Source organism: Eschrichtius robustus, chromosome 17 (genome assembly GCF_028021215.1).
Source record: "Eschrichtius robustus isolate mEscRob2 chromosome 17, mEscRob2.pri, whole genome shotgun sequence".
Classification (NCBI taxonomy): Eukaryota; Metazoa; Chordata; class Mammalia; order Artiodactyla; family Eschrichtiidae; genus Eschrichtius; species Eschrichtius robustus.
In genome coordinates, this window is record NC_090840.1 from 65,729,494 (window position 1) to 65,746,203 (window position 16,710).

At 38.3% G+C, this 16,710-nt stretch overlaps 1 protein-coding gene across 1 annotated transcript in view; it reads right to left on the reverse strand.

Annotated features, from left to right (window-relative positions):
• EXT1 (exostosin glycosyltransferase 1) overlaps positions 1-16,710 on the reverse strand; it is a 290,191-nt gene that overhangs the window by 24,558 nt on the left and 248,923 nt on the right. The window contains exon 4 of the mRNA XM_068526280.1: positions 11,700-11,819. Coding sequence (XP_068382381.1) covers positions 11,700-11,819 — 120 coding nt within the window. The remainder of the gene's footprint in view (positions 1-11,699; positions 11,820-16,710) is intronic.

Below are 16,710 nucleotides of genomic sequence, written 5' to 3' on the forward strand. Positions count from 1 at the left end.
TTAAGACTTGATTTTTTAAAAAAATCTCATTCCTGTGTTCATTCTCTAGGCATGGATTTTTCCATTTCTATTTTTACACAGCTATACTATCACAGATATTATATATTATAGATCTTTCCATATTATTAATAGCATTAATGGTTTACTTATCCTAAATGTCCAACAATAGTGCAACTATTTCCATGCAAAGCAATGAACATATTTATGAGTTAAAACTTTCCACATTTAGGGCCGATGCTTTAGGATTTTGTCAAAGGGTATGAACACTTTAAAGGCTGTTCATATGTATTACCAAATGTCTTTCTGAAAGGTTGATATCAACTTGCCTTACCAAAAGTTTGACAGAGTATGGATCTCATTTCACCAAATAGAAAGGTCATTTTGTCCCTCTCCTAATGTCCAATTCTCCCTATTGCTACACTGGACAGCTCCCAGGAGCCTTTCAGGGCCCTTAGTACTCACTCTCGAACGCTGTGAAGGAAGACATCATATTGAAAGGTTGGACACTATACAGAAAATCAACACATACATACGTGCAAACACAGGCACACAAAATTTACACGAAATTTTTTTCCTTACAGCCCCAAATGGCACCCTCAATAAGGATGATATTTCTTATTAACATGAATTCAAAGGGAAGAATGACAGGCTCCTTATTTTTCATTTTTATGTGCCATCTATTTTTAAAATAATGGACAATTGATTATAGGTTCCAGTTATTCTAGGTGGCCTTGACTCTGTCTTTTGACCAATACAATGTTGCCTAATACATGCAGCGCCACCATATGCTACCTCATTCCAAACCAAATCAAAATCTCCTATTTCTATTCTCTCACTGATTTTAAACTTTCATTATACAACGGCATGAATAATACTATGGTCTGAATGTGCATATGGTTAGATAAGTGAAGAGAGAAACAGAGAACCCTTCGTAAAACATCACTTAAAATTGTGTTTCCAAGCTACTGTGAGCTGTTTTCATATGTCATTACCATTGGATGCTATTTTCTTTTGCTCAGCCTGATTCTGACTGAGCTCCTCAGGTTCAATCCTAAGTGCCAGGTTACTGTTGTGCAGTATTCTGACAAATAATGGAATCCAAGAACACTGTCTTTGCAGTATTTGATCATTATCCCTATCATTACTTCTCAATTTGCACCAAAAAATGAGCTCCAAAGAGCCTAGCTCTTATTAAAGAGCTCCTTAATTCCAACATGCAGAATTAGGAAGTTTCAAGCAGACTAGAAATACTAGGCAAATCCCAAGTAGGAGAGAGTGCAGCACAGTTGAATGTACTAACAACCTGACCCTGGTGTTGGAAAGAAAGATGAGGTGTCTTGTTTCCAACCGTATCTAAGCACTACCTACAACTCTAAGGCTCATAATCACCAAAGAGCAAGTAATTCCCTTCCTGTGACTCAGAATACAGCACGTAAGGAAGAAAGAGTCTCCAGGTAGGGCATCCCCAAAGCAAGGGATCTTCAAATGTATGTTGTCCAAGGGTAATGCTGCATTACCCTGACCATAGGCACTCCAGCAGGAACTGAAGGACATATTATCTCAAGTAGGAATTTTTGATTTGTGACAGTTAAATCGTTCTTATGAACATATTGGCTGTTTATCTGGGTATGTGGATGGCATTTTCTGCTATTTTTCTCTGCTTTTCTGTTTACATTGGATCCTGGGGTAATCTAAGCTCTGAATTAAAAAGGGAAACTGGATGGTATCTCTCATGCAATTCAGTTGAGAGGTCAAACTGTTAAAATCCAATTTTGGAACTATATGAGGAGATTTTGTCAGTTGCAATAAATTTGAATGAAGTATATGGTTATAGTGTTCTAAAAACAACTGTGCTCCAGGCCGCGTGGGTCCTTGGGGGAATAGGAGGGCGTTTGCCCCGCCCACTCGGGCCTGGGGAAACTGCTGAGCTCCCAGGCTGGTCCCCTGCCCTCCAAGGTCCCCCCTCCCCCCAGCCACATTGGTCCTGGGGGCATAGGAGGGATGCCAGGGGAGATCAGGAGAGGCAGGCGGGAGGGGCCCTCTGGGACCTAAGGAGCAGGAGAGGAGAGGAGGGAGTTTGCCCCACCCACTCAAGCCCAGGAAGCCTGCTGGGCTCCCAGGTGAGGTCCTCTGTCCTCTGAGACCAGGGTGGAGGGCACAGCTGGGCCCCTTCTGTTCCTTCAGCCTAAGCCCAACTCCCCACAGGCCCCAGGGCCTTTTCCAGCCCTGTGGGTCCTGAGCATTGGCCCTGCCCACCGCCCAAACCTCGCCCTTGCTTAGGCCCCACCCTCCACAGCCAAGGCCTCCCCTGACTTTTTTTTTCCCCTCCTCCTCTTTTTCACTATTGTGGTACTGCTGTACCTTCCAGTTGTTGATTCACCTATATTTTTATTTTCATATTCTTTCTAACATATCTGTTAGTTTCCTAGTCTAATTTTATTTTTTACTTTGTTATGTTCTCTCTTTTTTTTTGCCACCCCACATGGCTTGTGGGATCTTGGTTCACAAGCAGGGGATTGGGCCGAAGCTCCTGCGGTGGGAGCTCTGAGTCCGAACCACTGGACTAACAGAGAACCTCAGACCCCAGGGAATATTCATCGGACTGAGGTCTCACAGAGGTCCTCATCTCAGCACCAAGACCCAGCTCTACCCAATAGCCTACAAACTCCAGTGTTGGAATCCACAGGCCAAATAACCAATAAGACAGGAACACAATCCCACTCAAAAAAAAAAAAAAAAAGAGAGTGAGAGAGAGAGGGCAAAAAAAATATGTCACAGATGAAGGAGCAAGGTAAAAACCTACAAGATCAAATAAATGAAGAGGAAATAGGCAATCTACCTGAAAAAGACTCCAAAGTAATGCTGGTAAAGATGATAAGGATCTCGGAAATAGAATGGAGGCATGGATTGAGAAAATACAAGAAATGTTTAACAAAGATATAGAAGAACTAAAGAACAAACAAACAGAGATGAACAACACCATAACTGAAATGAAAAATACACTAGAAGGAATCAATAACAGAATAACTGAGGCAGAACAAATAAGTGACCTGGAAGGTAAAATGGTGGAAATAACTGCCAAGGAGCAGAATAAAGAAAAAAGAATGAAAAGAATTGAAGACAATCTCAGAGACATCTGGGACAATGCTAAAAGCACCAACATTCAAATTATAGGGGCCCCAGAAGAAGAAGAGAAAAAGAAAGGGTCTGAGAAAATATTTGAAGAGATTATAGTCGAAAACTTCCCTAACACGGGAAAGGAAATAGTCACCCAAGTCCAGGAAGCACAGAGAGTCCCATACAGGATAACCCTAGGAAAAACACACCAAGACACATATTAATCAAACTAACAAAAACTAAATTTAAAGCAAAATATTAAAAGCAGCAAGGGAAAAACAAAAAATAACATACAAAGGAACCCCCATAAGGTTATCAGCTGATTTTTCAGCAGAAACTCGGCAGGCCAGAAGGGAGTGGCAGGATACACTTAAAGTGATGAAAGAGAAAAAACTACAACCAAGATTACTCTACCCAGCAAGGATCTCATTCAGATTCGACAGAGAACTCAACAGCTTTTCAGACAAGCAAAAGCTAAGAGAATTCAGCACCACTAAACCAGCTTTGCAACAAATGCTAAAGACACTTCTCTAGGTGGGAAACACAAGAGAAGAAGAAGACCCACAAAAACAAACCCAAAACAATTAAGAAAATGGTAATAGGAACATACATATCAATAATAACCTTGAATGTAAATAGATTAAATGCCCTAACCAAAAGACAAAGACTGACTGAATGGATACAAAAACAAGACCCATATATATGCTGTCTACAAGAGACCCACTTCAGACCTAGGGACACATACAGACTGAAAGTGAAAGGATGGAAAAAGATATTCCATGCAAATGGAAATCAAAAGAAAGCTGGAGTAGCAATTCTCATATCAGATAAAAGAGACTTTAAAATAAAGACTGTTACAAGAGATAAGGAGGGACACTACACAGTGATCAAGGGATCAATCCAAGAGAAGATATAACAATTGTAAATGTTTATGCACTCAGCATAGGAGCACCTCAATACATAAGGCAAATGCTAACAACCATGAAAGGAGAAATCAACAGTAACACAATAATAGTAGGGGACTTTAACACCCCACTTACACCAATGGGCAGATCATCCAAACAGAAAATAAATACGGAAACACATACTTTAAATGACACAATAGAACAGATAGATTTAACTGATATTTACAGAATTTCCACCCAAAAGTGGCAGAATACACTTTCTTCTCAAATGCACACGGAAAATTCTCCAGGATACATCACATCTTGCGTCACACGTCAAGCCTCGGAAAATTTAAGAAAATTGAAATCATATCAAGCATCTTCTCTGACCACAACACTATGAGACTGGAAATCAATTACAGGAAAAAAACTGTAAAAAACACAAATACATGGAGGCTAAACAGTGCACTACTAAATAATCAAGAGATCACTGAAGAAATCAAAGAAGAAATTTAAAAATACCTAGAAACAAATGAAAATGAAAACACGACGACCCAAACCTATGGGATGCAGCAAAAGCAGTTCTAAGAGGGAAGTTTATAGCAATTCAATCTCACCTCAAGAAACAAGAAAAATCTCAAATAAACAATCTAATCCTACACTTAAAACAACTAGAGAAAGAAGAACAAAGAAAACCCAAAGTAAGTAGAAAGAAAGAAATCATAAAGATCAGAGCAGAAATAAATGAAATAGAAATGAAGAAAACAACAGCAAAGATCAATAAAACTAAAAGCTGGTTCTTTGAGAAGATAAACAAAATTGATAAACCCTTAGCCAGACTCATCAAGAAAAAAAGAGAGAGGATGCAAATCAATAAAGTTAGAAATGAAAAAGGAGAAATCACAACTGACACCAAAGAAATACAAAGGATTATAAGAGACTACAAACAACTATATGCCAATAAAATGGACAACCATGAAGAAATGGACAAATTCTTGGAAACGTACAATTTTCCAAGACTGAACCAGGAAGAATCAGAAAATATAAACAGAACTATCACAAGTAATGAAATTGAAACTGTAATTTAAAATCTTCCAACAAACAGAAGTCCAGGACCAGATGGCTTCACAGGCAAATTCTATCAAACATTTAGAGAAGAGCTAACACCGATCCTTCTCAAACTCTTCCAAAAAATTGCAGAGGGAGAAACACTCCCAAATTCATTCTACGAAGCCACCATCACCCTGATACCAAAACCAGAAAAAGATATCACAAAAAAAGAAAATTACAGACCAATATCACTGATCAACATAGATGCAAAAATCCTGAACAAAATACCAGCAAATAGAATCCAACAACACATTAAAAGGATCATACACTATGATCAAGTGGGATTTATCCCAAGGATTCTTCAATATACGCAACTCAATCAATGTGATACACCACATTAACAAATTAAGGTATAAAAACCATATGATCATCTCAATAGATGCAGAGAAAGCTTCTGACAAAATTCACCACCCATTTATGATAAAAACTCTCCAGAAAACGGGCATATAGGGAACCTACCTCAACATAATAAAGGTCATATATGACAAACCCACAGCAAGCATCATACCCAATGGTGAAAAACTGAAAACATTTCCGCTAAGATCAGGAACAAGACAAGGATATCCACTCTCACCACTATTATTCAACATAGTTTTGGAAGTCCTAGCCATGGCAATTAGAGAAGAAAAAGAAATAAAAGGAATACAAATTAGAAAAGAAAAGTAAAACTGTCACTGTTTGCAGATGACATGACACTATACATAGAGAATCCTAAAGATGCCACCAGAAAAATACTAGCGCTAATCAATGAATTCAGTAAAGTTGCAGGATACAAAATTAATACATAGAAATCTCTTGCATTCCTATACACTAATGATGAAAAATCTGAAAGAGAAATTAAGGACACAGTCCCATTTACCATTGCAACAAAAAGAATAAAATACCTAGGAATAAACCTACCTAGGGAGACAAAAGACCTGTAAGCAGAAAACTATAAGACACTGATGAAAGAAATTAAAGATGATACAAACAGATGGAGAGATATACCATGTTCTTGGATTGGAAGAAACAATACTGTGAAAATGATGATACTACCCAAAGCAATCTACAGATTCAATGCAATCTCTATCAAACTACCAATGGCATTTTTTACAGAACTAGAACAAAAAAATCTTAAAATTTGTATGGAGACACAAAAGACCCCATATAGCCAAAGCAGTGTTGAGGAAAAAAAACAGAGCTGGAGGAATCAGACTCCCTGAGTTCAGACTATAATACAAAGCTACAGTAATCAAGACAATATGGTACTGGAACAAAAACAGAAATATAGATCAATGGAACAGGATAGAAAGCCCAGAGATAAACCCACACACCTATGGTCAACTAATCTATGACAAAGGAGGCAAAGATATACAATGGAAAAAAGACAGCCTCTTCAATAAGTGCTGCTGGGAAAACTGGACAGCTACATGTAAAAGAAAGAAATTAGAACACTCCCTAACACCATATACAAAAATAAACTCCAAATGGATTAGAGACCTAATGTAAGACTGGACACTATAAAACTCTTAGAGGAAAATATAGGAAGAACACTCTTTGACATAAATCACAGCAAGATCTTTTCTGATCCACCTCCTAGAGTAATGGAAATAAAAACAAAAATAAACAAATGGGACCTAATGAAACTTAAAAGCTTTTGCAAAGCAAAGGAAACTACAAATAAGACAAAATGACAACCCTCAGAATGGGAGAAAATATTTGCAAACGAATCAACAGACAAAGGATTAATCTCTAAAATATATAAGCAGCTCATGCAGCTCAATATTAAAAAAACAAACAACCCAATCATAAATGGGCAGAAGACCTAAATAGACATTTCTCCAAAGAAGACATGCAGATGGCCAAGAAGCACATGAAAAGCTGCTCAACATCACTAATAATTAGAGAAATGCAAATCAAAACTACAATGAGGTACAACCTCACATCAGTTAGAATGGGCATCATCAGAAAATCTACAAACAACAAATGCTGGAGAAGGTGTGGAGAAAAGGGAAACCTCTTGCACTGTTGGTGGGAATGTAAATTGATACAGCCACTATGGAGAACAGTATGGAGGTTCCTCAAAAAACTAAAAATAGAATTACCATATGACCCAGTAATCTGACTACTGGGCATATACCCTGAGAAAACCATAATTCAAAAAGACACATGCACCCCAATGTTCATTGCAGCCCTATTCACAATAGCCAGGTTATGGAAGCAACTTAAATGTCCATTGACAGACGAATGGATAAAGAAGATGTGGTACATATATACAATGGAATATTACTCAGCCATTAAAAGGAACGAAATTGGGTCATTTGTAGAGACGTGGATGGATCTAGAGACTGTCATACAGAGTGAAGTAAGTCAGAAAGAGAAAAACAAATATCGTATATTAACGCATATATGTGGAACCTAGAAAAGTGGTACAGATGAACCGGTTTGCAGGGCAGAAATAGAGACACAGATGTAGAGAACAAACGTATGGACACCAAGGGGGGAAAGCGGCGGAGGGGGGTGGTGGGATGAATTGGGAGAGTGGGATTGACATATATACACTAATATGTATACAGTGGTTAACTAATAAGAACCTGCTGTATAAAAAAAAAAATTAAATTAAATTAAAAAATTAAAAAAAAAAAAAAAGAGAGAGACGTACCACAATGTTCACTGCAGCACTATTTACAATAGCCAGGACATGGACGCAACCTAAGTGTCCGTCGACAGATGAATGGCTAAAGAAGATGTGGCACATGTATACAATGGAATATTACTCAGCCATAAAAAGAAACGAAATTGAGTTATTTGTAGTGAGGTGGATGGACCTAGAGTCTGTCATACAGAGTAAAGTAAGTGAGAAAGAGAAAAACAAATACCATATGCTAACACATATATATGGGATCTAAAAAAAAAAAAAGGTTATGAAGAACCTAGGGGCAGGACAGGAATAAAGACACAGATGTAGAGAATGGACTTGAGGACACAGGGAGGGGGAAGGGTAAGCTGGGATGAAGTGAGAGAGTGGCATGGACTTATATACACTACCAACTGTAAAATAGATAGCTAGTGGGAAGCAGCCGCATAGCACAGGGAGATCAGCTTGGTGCTTTGCGATGACCTAGAGGGGTGGGATAGGGAGGGTGGGAGGGAGGCTCAAGAGGGAGGGGATATGGGGACATACGTATGCATATGGCTGATTCACTTTGTTGTACAACAGAAACTAACTAACACAGTATTGTAAAGCAATTATACTCCAATAAAGATCTATTAAGAAAAAAAAAAAACCAAAAAAACTGTGTCCCTAAAGAACTGCATGGCTCAAATCGAAGGGGAAGACAGCTTTCCAGGCACAGAGATGAAAACAGCTTGACTTAAGATCCTATGCTGATGAATATAACACATCCAACTGTTATTATAAGATAATTGAGTACTGCTAACTTAATAGGCAAGAGACCAGAGCTATGCAATAAACCATACTCAAAAGAAATGTAATTAATGAGATACCATCTTTCATCTGGCAAATTAACAAAGCTGTGTATGTGTGTGTTTTAATTATGATTCTGAAGGCTGACAAGGATACAGTAAGAGAGGGTGTCCCCCAGATGGCCTGTGAGAATCTAGATTGATTCAACCTCTTTGAAGAGTAATTTGGCAATACCTATCATGAGTCTTAATCATGCCTGGACTCTTGGGTTGAGAAATCTCATTTCAAGGACTCCATCTAAAGAAATAAAGACATAGTCTAAGATACATGTAGAAGGGCATTGCTTGGATAAAGATATCTCTATCTCTAAAAAAGAAATAATTAGAAACAACATTAATAGTCAACAATAGCAGATGGGTTAAATAAATAGAGGTTCACTAAGGGATGGAATATAGGGTGAAAAAATGAAAACATGTGGTCTGGGTGTATAGCCAAAGATGCATAAATGTGGCATGTGAAAACACTGAGGAAAGAATAACTTAAGAAATATATCAGGGGAATTCCCTGGCAGTCCAGTGGTTACGACTCTGCACTCTCACTGCCGAGGGCCTGGATTCAATCTCTGGTCTGGAAACTAAGATCCCATAAGCTGTGTGGCATGGCAAAAAAAAAAAGGAAATGTATTGGAGCAACTACAGAAAAATTTGTCCAAAAAAAAAAAAAAGTTTAGCTTTTTCAACACAGATCATATATAAAAGTAAATTGGATTAAATAGTTAAATGTAAAAAAATTAACCATGAAAGTACTAGAAAATACTAATGTGTATGTGTGTTGTACATAAATAAAATTATGGGTCAAAAAGCCCTTTCTAAACAGTAGCAAATGGAAAAGCTGCAGATGAAAAGATTGCCCCATGATAAACAAAACAGAAAGCATACCACAAATTGGGGGGAAATATTTGCTACAAAAGAATCAAAGGTTAATCTTTTTTAATCTAATAAGCTCTTAAAAATTAATGAGAAAAGTGGGACAACATTGTGGCCATTTCTATTTCTTTCTTTGTGAGCTGCCTGAGCAAGAAACATACAAAAAATATTCATTCTTACTAAGATCTTAAGAAAATAATGATTTATCATTTTTAAGGATATAATGTCCAATATGGTGAAAGTGAAAAAAAAAAAATAATTAAAATAGGTTCTCTCATATAAGCTGGAGGGAATATAAATTAGTTGAATTCTATTGCAGGAAAATTGACAGTTCATATTCTAAATCTTAGCATTTGGCATATTGTTTGAACCAGGACTTTGAATTCAAGGAATTTATCCTAAGGAAGTAATCTTGAATCTGCACAACAACTTGGCCCTGAGGCTATTAGCTTCGAGGATGTATATAATAATGAAAAACCAGAAACAATTCTAATAGCCTCAAACTGGGGATTAATTAACGGAATTAAGTGACATCATGAATGGAATATTATGTAGCCATTAAAATAATTGTAGAAAAATCTAATGAGATACTAGGAATAATTGTTAAGCAGAAAAAACAGGTTATAAACTAAGTATAGAAAGACTCCTCTTTAAATTAAAAATGACAACATATTTATGCATTTGCATAGAAAAAAATGAATATGTATGTGTTTATGTGTGTGTATATATGTCAATAGTGATTTGTATGGGTAGATTATTTTATTTTTGTGCCATAAGTATTTTCTACTATTTTCTAAAAGGAATATACACTTCTTTGATAAAAAGCACTCATTCCAAAAAGCAAACAAACAAACAAACAAAAACCCCAAAACAAGTGACATTCAACTTTCCTTAAGAAGGGCCTAGGAAGGGTCTTAGACGGAAGACAGGATCAAAGAAAAGGTTCGAATTTATTACATATTCAAATCTGCTACTATGTACAGAAGTAAAAACCCAATCAGTTTTCACTGGGGAGAGTGCTTTTGGAGGAATAAGAGAAATTTGCTTGTAATAAAGAAGTCCTTGGAAGGCATTCTACCCTGTCCCCTTTCATGGGGCGACCTGGGTCCTAAATAGCCCTTTTCACTTAGTTCCAGGATGAAAACGACACACCCCATTTAAAAGGGGACACTGTGATAGAGCCTGGCCCCGCAAAAGCAGGAGGCCCAGGCTAGGATCAGGGTAGGTAAGCCCCACAGTGTGCCTGGGATATGACCAGCATTGGCTCTGGTACCCAGGATAGCAAGACAACAGCAATGGCACAAAACAGGATGACTTCAGTTTTCTTGGTATTTTTCAGACTTAGCATAGTGTATCCTCCCAATTACATTAGCTTTTGGAGCAGTAATAACTTCTGCAAAGAAAATATTTCAACAGTGAGGCCGCAAATGCCCCTACTTCATGTGGCGGACACCTCAGAATCACCTTGATGCTGTGCTTCACCTGAGGACCTCTGCTCTCCTTCCTGTAATTCATGAGTGTGCAGATCCAGAAATCTTTTCTCAGCTCTTTGTGCTACTTTGGTGTAGCCTCAGGCCATCGCTATCTGCTCTACTTCCAAAGGTTTTAATCATCTCCATGCTTCCCTTTCCTTTTTTCCTCCTGCCTTAAAAAAGGCAACTCGAAGATAGGCACCCATCTGTCTAGAATAGTTTCTGATCTCATAAAGTTTAACACTTTCCGTACCAGATGGGTGCCATCCTGATCTTCTTCTTAACACATCCTTGCAGCAATGATGCTAGTTGGGCTGCATATGTCTTGAGAATAAATTTGGCTGTATCCTAATGCCATTGGACTATAGTACCCAGTAAACTATTCATATTTTTAGAATGGGAGAAGATTTTCCCCTACTTGGTCACTAACTGTTTCCTAAGTGGGCTCCAGAAATATGCCTTCAAAGGATGCCACTGAGTGTGAACGACAGGAGGACAGTCATTAGCTACCTGTCTCTGAAATGATGTAAGACAGAGCCGATCTCTGTGTCAAGGAGTGTAATTTCTCTTATGTCAGCTTTCCTCAGTGGAGTTTGTCAAGAATGGAGGTCTTTGCTTGGGCACGGCAGAGCAGGTAAAAAGGGGTTAACTGACACATTCAAGTACAGAAAGTTCGGTTTCGCCCCATTTGACCAATTACACATCACTACTAGCAAAAGAGAGGGCTGAGAGAAACATATAAAGGACCATTATTCAAGACCGAGAGCCAAGTGGCCTCACTTACCTCTAGTGTAGTTAATACAATCTTCTCAACTGAAGAAAAATAAGCCTCCCACAAGAATTGTGTCTGCTGTCTAAGTGCTAGGATTTTATCCTGATGAATAGACCTGATTGTAGAAGGAATCTGTAACACAAGGTGAACACATAATAACTATAACGGGAAAACAATAAGATGCCATTTGATCAAAATAACCCACTTGGGTTAGGCTTTTATTCTTCACAGCATTCAGCTTCTAGCATACAGATCTACTAAAAATCACCAACCGCTAAATTGAAAGGCCCTTCAGAAGTGTCAGCTACAAACAGCACTTACTGGGAATCAGCTTTAAGGACCTTAAATGCACGAGAGTTAGAGCTCGCGTCTAAGATTTGGTAGCAGCTTATCAGTTGCTTAGGGTGTTCCTATAGTAGTCTTTGCTGTTTTCTCTTCTCAGATTCCCACACATCCGTGATCCTGCCCATGGACAACCAAATTCTACAGAGAAGGAGCTACATACAGCCCTGGAGCAAGGCTGAGAGACGTCATCCCCCAAGCACTTCTAAGACACACCACACCAGGGACTACAAATGATCTACAAAAGGCTTTTTAGGGAATGTCTCTGAGTCTCTCCATTTAATATGCAGCTGGGGTAGTCACTTCTATGTGCATGTATCTCCTACCTCTCCCTGAGAGCTTTCTGCTCCCCAGACTTCTCTTTTTGGCTCCAGCACTTACCCCAAACTAACACAATCTGTCATGCATGTTTAACCATCACTGCCCTCTCCCAGGCTGCACAATTTTAAAGGGGGGATCTATGCCCTGTCCATCCTGCTACACATTTTATAGCTAGGAGAGTGGCTTTTATGTATAGGTACAGAGATACTGTGTGTTCAGTTACTGATACTGTACTGTGGGCTCAGTACAGAGATACTGTGTGTTCAGTTCCAGACCACCACAATAAACCAAATATCGCAATAAAGCGAGTCACACAAAATTTGTTTGGTTTCCCAGTGCATATAAAAGTTATGTTTACACTATAGTCTATTAAGTGTGCAATAGCATAATGTCTAAAAACACAATGTAAATACCTTAATTAAAAATACTTATTTCTAAAAGAAAAACACTAACCATCATCTGACAACACAGGGTTGACACAAACCTTCAATTTGTTAAAAAAAAAAAAAGCATCTACGAAGCATAAAATAAGCGAGGTATGCTTGTAGTAGTTATTCAGTAAATACAAGTGGAATTGAACATGGCCATCTGAAGCCACCAAAGGGATATCATGATTTTCACTAGCAGTATAACTCAATGGTTAAGCACAGGAACATGGGCGTTAGACCACAGTGGGAGTCTTGGCTCTGCCATTTACTAGCCCTGCTTCCTTGGACAAGTTACATGATCTCTCAAAGATTTCATTTCCTCACTTATAAAAGGGGGATATAGTACTAACATCATAAGGTTGTTATGAAGATCACATAAGTGCTTCGCACAATGCCTAGCACATGGGAAGCTTTATTAACAAAGCAATTATTACCGCTACCATTATTATTGACTTAAGGGTGATGATATTCAAAGACAGACCAATTGCTTAATGTCTGCATGTGAACTTGCTTGGGTCTGGAGCTCTGAAATGTACTTCCTGGGTGTCTGGTGAGTCTCCTTGGTTTGCTCCCTACCTTCACCTAGCCCAAAGGCTATTTCATTTATGGAGTCTATACTTAGGGGAGATTCCTTGTGATTAGCAACTGTCCTTTTGTGCTCACCTCTTTCTGCGTGCTTGCCTCCCTAATGTGTAACTAATCAGTCAGGCATGGGAGCCTGGACTGAAGCAGGAATGCTCTGCTAGCTGCTTTAGTAAGAAAGTTACCCATGGCATTGTGACTAAGACTACGTCTGAATTTCCAGTGGTGGCGAAGGAAGTAGGAGCATATTTTTTGATTCAAGACCACTCTTACGGGAAGCCATAGAACTGCTTCACAGTATCTACATAAGGACAAGTTCACTTGCTTTGGCAACGTCCAGAAGCAGATACTAAATCTGCAGCCCCAAAGTGTGTATCTGGATTCCCAACACTGAAGCGGCATGGAGGCAACAGGTAAAGGAGAAACATTAGCCTGAAACCAGAGCTCAAGGTCAAGTGGAAATAAAATATCCTTGAAGAAGGTAGAGAAACCATTCAGATCATGGATCCTTCATAAGCCAAAGAACATTTATTTTTATTTACTGAGAAAATTACTCAGATTGCCAAAGAAAGACTAGAAAAAAATTACCCTCCTCAATTTTCATAATCATGCCCTCTTCTGAATGTCAGTGGTATTTTCTAAGAGTCATACAGGTAGACTGTTTCATCATGATCATGAGGAACCAGTCCATCAGAAAAATGTCAAAAGCTATCATCACTATGTGCTCTCCAGAAAACTGAGTAGGCTGTGGTTATGAAGGCAGAAAGGGATAGCACAGATGAGCTTACCAATACAACCCTCCTCTCCTATTAGCCACATCTTGATGTTACTACATCAAGTGAAATATATCCTACCCATTTGTGCATATGATACAAGTGTCTGACAGCACTCTTCAAAGTGTTCTGGAAGATAATTCCAACTGATTGAAAAGACAGAGTTCCAAATTTTAATGGCATTTGGCTACTGGTTATTAATCTGCTTGTCCCGAGAGACAGGTATGGGAAAGTGATAAATTAATTCCAATTTGGCCAGATTGTTCAAAGTTGCAGAACTCAGTGAAGTCTTAATAAAAGGTCATGCATGGTAACGGAACTAATGGAATCTACCAAGATAGATATAGGAAAGCAACAGTAAGCTCTCTTGGTGACATGACAACAAGAATATATGCAAATAAAAACACCTGAGCTGTTCTAAAACAGGAAATGAAAAATGGTAACATAACAAAAACACTTCCCAGAGCAGACATTTGGGCTGGGTGCCAGTTCTTTAAAACCATTGTCAATGACAGTGCAGTCATCATTCAATATGGAGGCAGGTGTGCAAAGACAGACTGCATATGAGAGAGGAAAATGCCAGCAAGTTTGAGTAGGTGCAGAATGAAAACATCTCCAGCGTCAAGTCAAAATGTTGCCTCAGAAGGTGAAATGCTTCTGGGGAATCAACTCTGCTGAAATGGTAGAGACCAGACAACCACAATTCAGTATCCTGGAACACGCTCCGTTCTCAAAGACAAACTCCCAACTTAGTCACCTCAAATGCACGGGAGCACTGGTACATAAATGGAGAAATTATGGCTGGTATTTTTTATTCCCTTTCTTTCCTAAATTTCCTTTAATGAGCATGCATTATTTTTTAAAAATCATAAGAGGAAGGAAAAAGGCAACATGGAAAAGAACCACATCTATCACTTTTGTTTGGCCTGTCATGAGTGAATGTTTTAGGCACACACCATCTCTGTGTGGGGAGAACTCTACTAGATCACGTGTCCTCCTTTTGCTTCTCAGGTCCCAGGGGTCTTGGAAATCACAGATCTGAGTACCAGACACAAGGCATGTTTTAGGAGCTGCGTTCAGCTTGGCTTGCCTAATTCATGGCCCTCTTGGTTACAGATATTCCACTGTTACTTTAGGGAGAGTACTGAGTTATTTCACCAGCCAGTTAGCAGACTGGCCAGCAGCACAGAAGTAGAATCAATGATAGAGTTAGAAAGTGAATTTCCTGAATATCGAAAAAAGGACATTAAAAAATATCATTTTACAAATATTTGTGGTAGTTCAAGATAAAGTACAATGCCATGAAATAAAAGCATTAAAATATTCCATCATTTTAGAGAAAAGAATATGGCAATTTATGTTGAAGCTAAAACATTATTGCACAAAGGGTCTTTAGAAATCCTCAGTGACTGACTATTCCTGCCCCAGGATTTTTCTGTGAGTATCATATCCCCCTTCCCAGGCAGCTCTTGAGAAGTTCAAACTTTTATTAGGCATATACATATACATTAACCAATCTTGTGGAAGATTGGTTGATGTATATGTGTGGATTTATTTCTTAGCTCTTTATTCTGGTCCATTAGTCTATATATCTGTCTTTATGCCAGTACCATACTGTTTTGATGACTGGAGCTTTATAATATATTTTGAAATTAGGGACTATAATGCCTTGGCTTTGTTCTTTTTCCTCAAGATTGATTTGGCTATTTGGGGTCTTTTCTGGCTCCATATGGATTTTAGAGCTGTTTTTCTATTTCTGTAAAAAACAAATGCCATTAGGATTTTGGCAGAAATTGCCTTGAGTCTGTGGATCACTTTGGGTAATACGGACATTTCAATAATTAGTAAGTCTTAATTCTGCAACAGAAGACAACATGGATGAACCTTGAGGACATTATACTAAGTGAAATAAACCAGTCACAGAAAGACAAATAATTCATGAGTCCACTTATAAGAGATATCTAAAATAATCAAATTCATAGAATTAAAGAGTAGAATGGTGGTGACCAGGGGTTGGGGGATGGGAAGTGAGGAATTACTAATAAGTGGGCATAAAGCTTCAGTTAAGCAAGCTGAATAAGCTTTAGAGACCTGCTGTAGCACATTGTACCTACACTCAACCATAATGAGTACACGTCAAAATTTGTTAAAAGAGTAGATTTCATATTACATGTTCTTACAACAACAAAATTAAATGGAAAAAAATCTAAATGGCCAAAAATACATTTTTAAAAAACATACATTTTCATTTGAGGCTGCTCTTTTAAATATACATCTTAAAGATAACACTCACTCACGTACCCAGACTAGATCATTTGAGCAATGATATAACACTAATTATAAGAATCAGCCCTAGAGACCTCTCTCTTTCTGAAAATTAATCTGAAGGCAGATACGGAATTGGGAAAGGAGTACAAAGTGGCAGCAGGATGGTACAAAAACTCTCTGCTATCATTTCTAAACATTTTGAATATTGAGGGGGGGTAGATACACACCTCTTCTCAGTATCAAAGTTCAGTGTGGTCTACCTGCAACTTCTCCTTCTCTGAATATATTCCCTGGACCTGAGCAGATTGT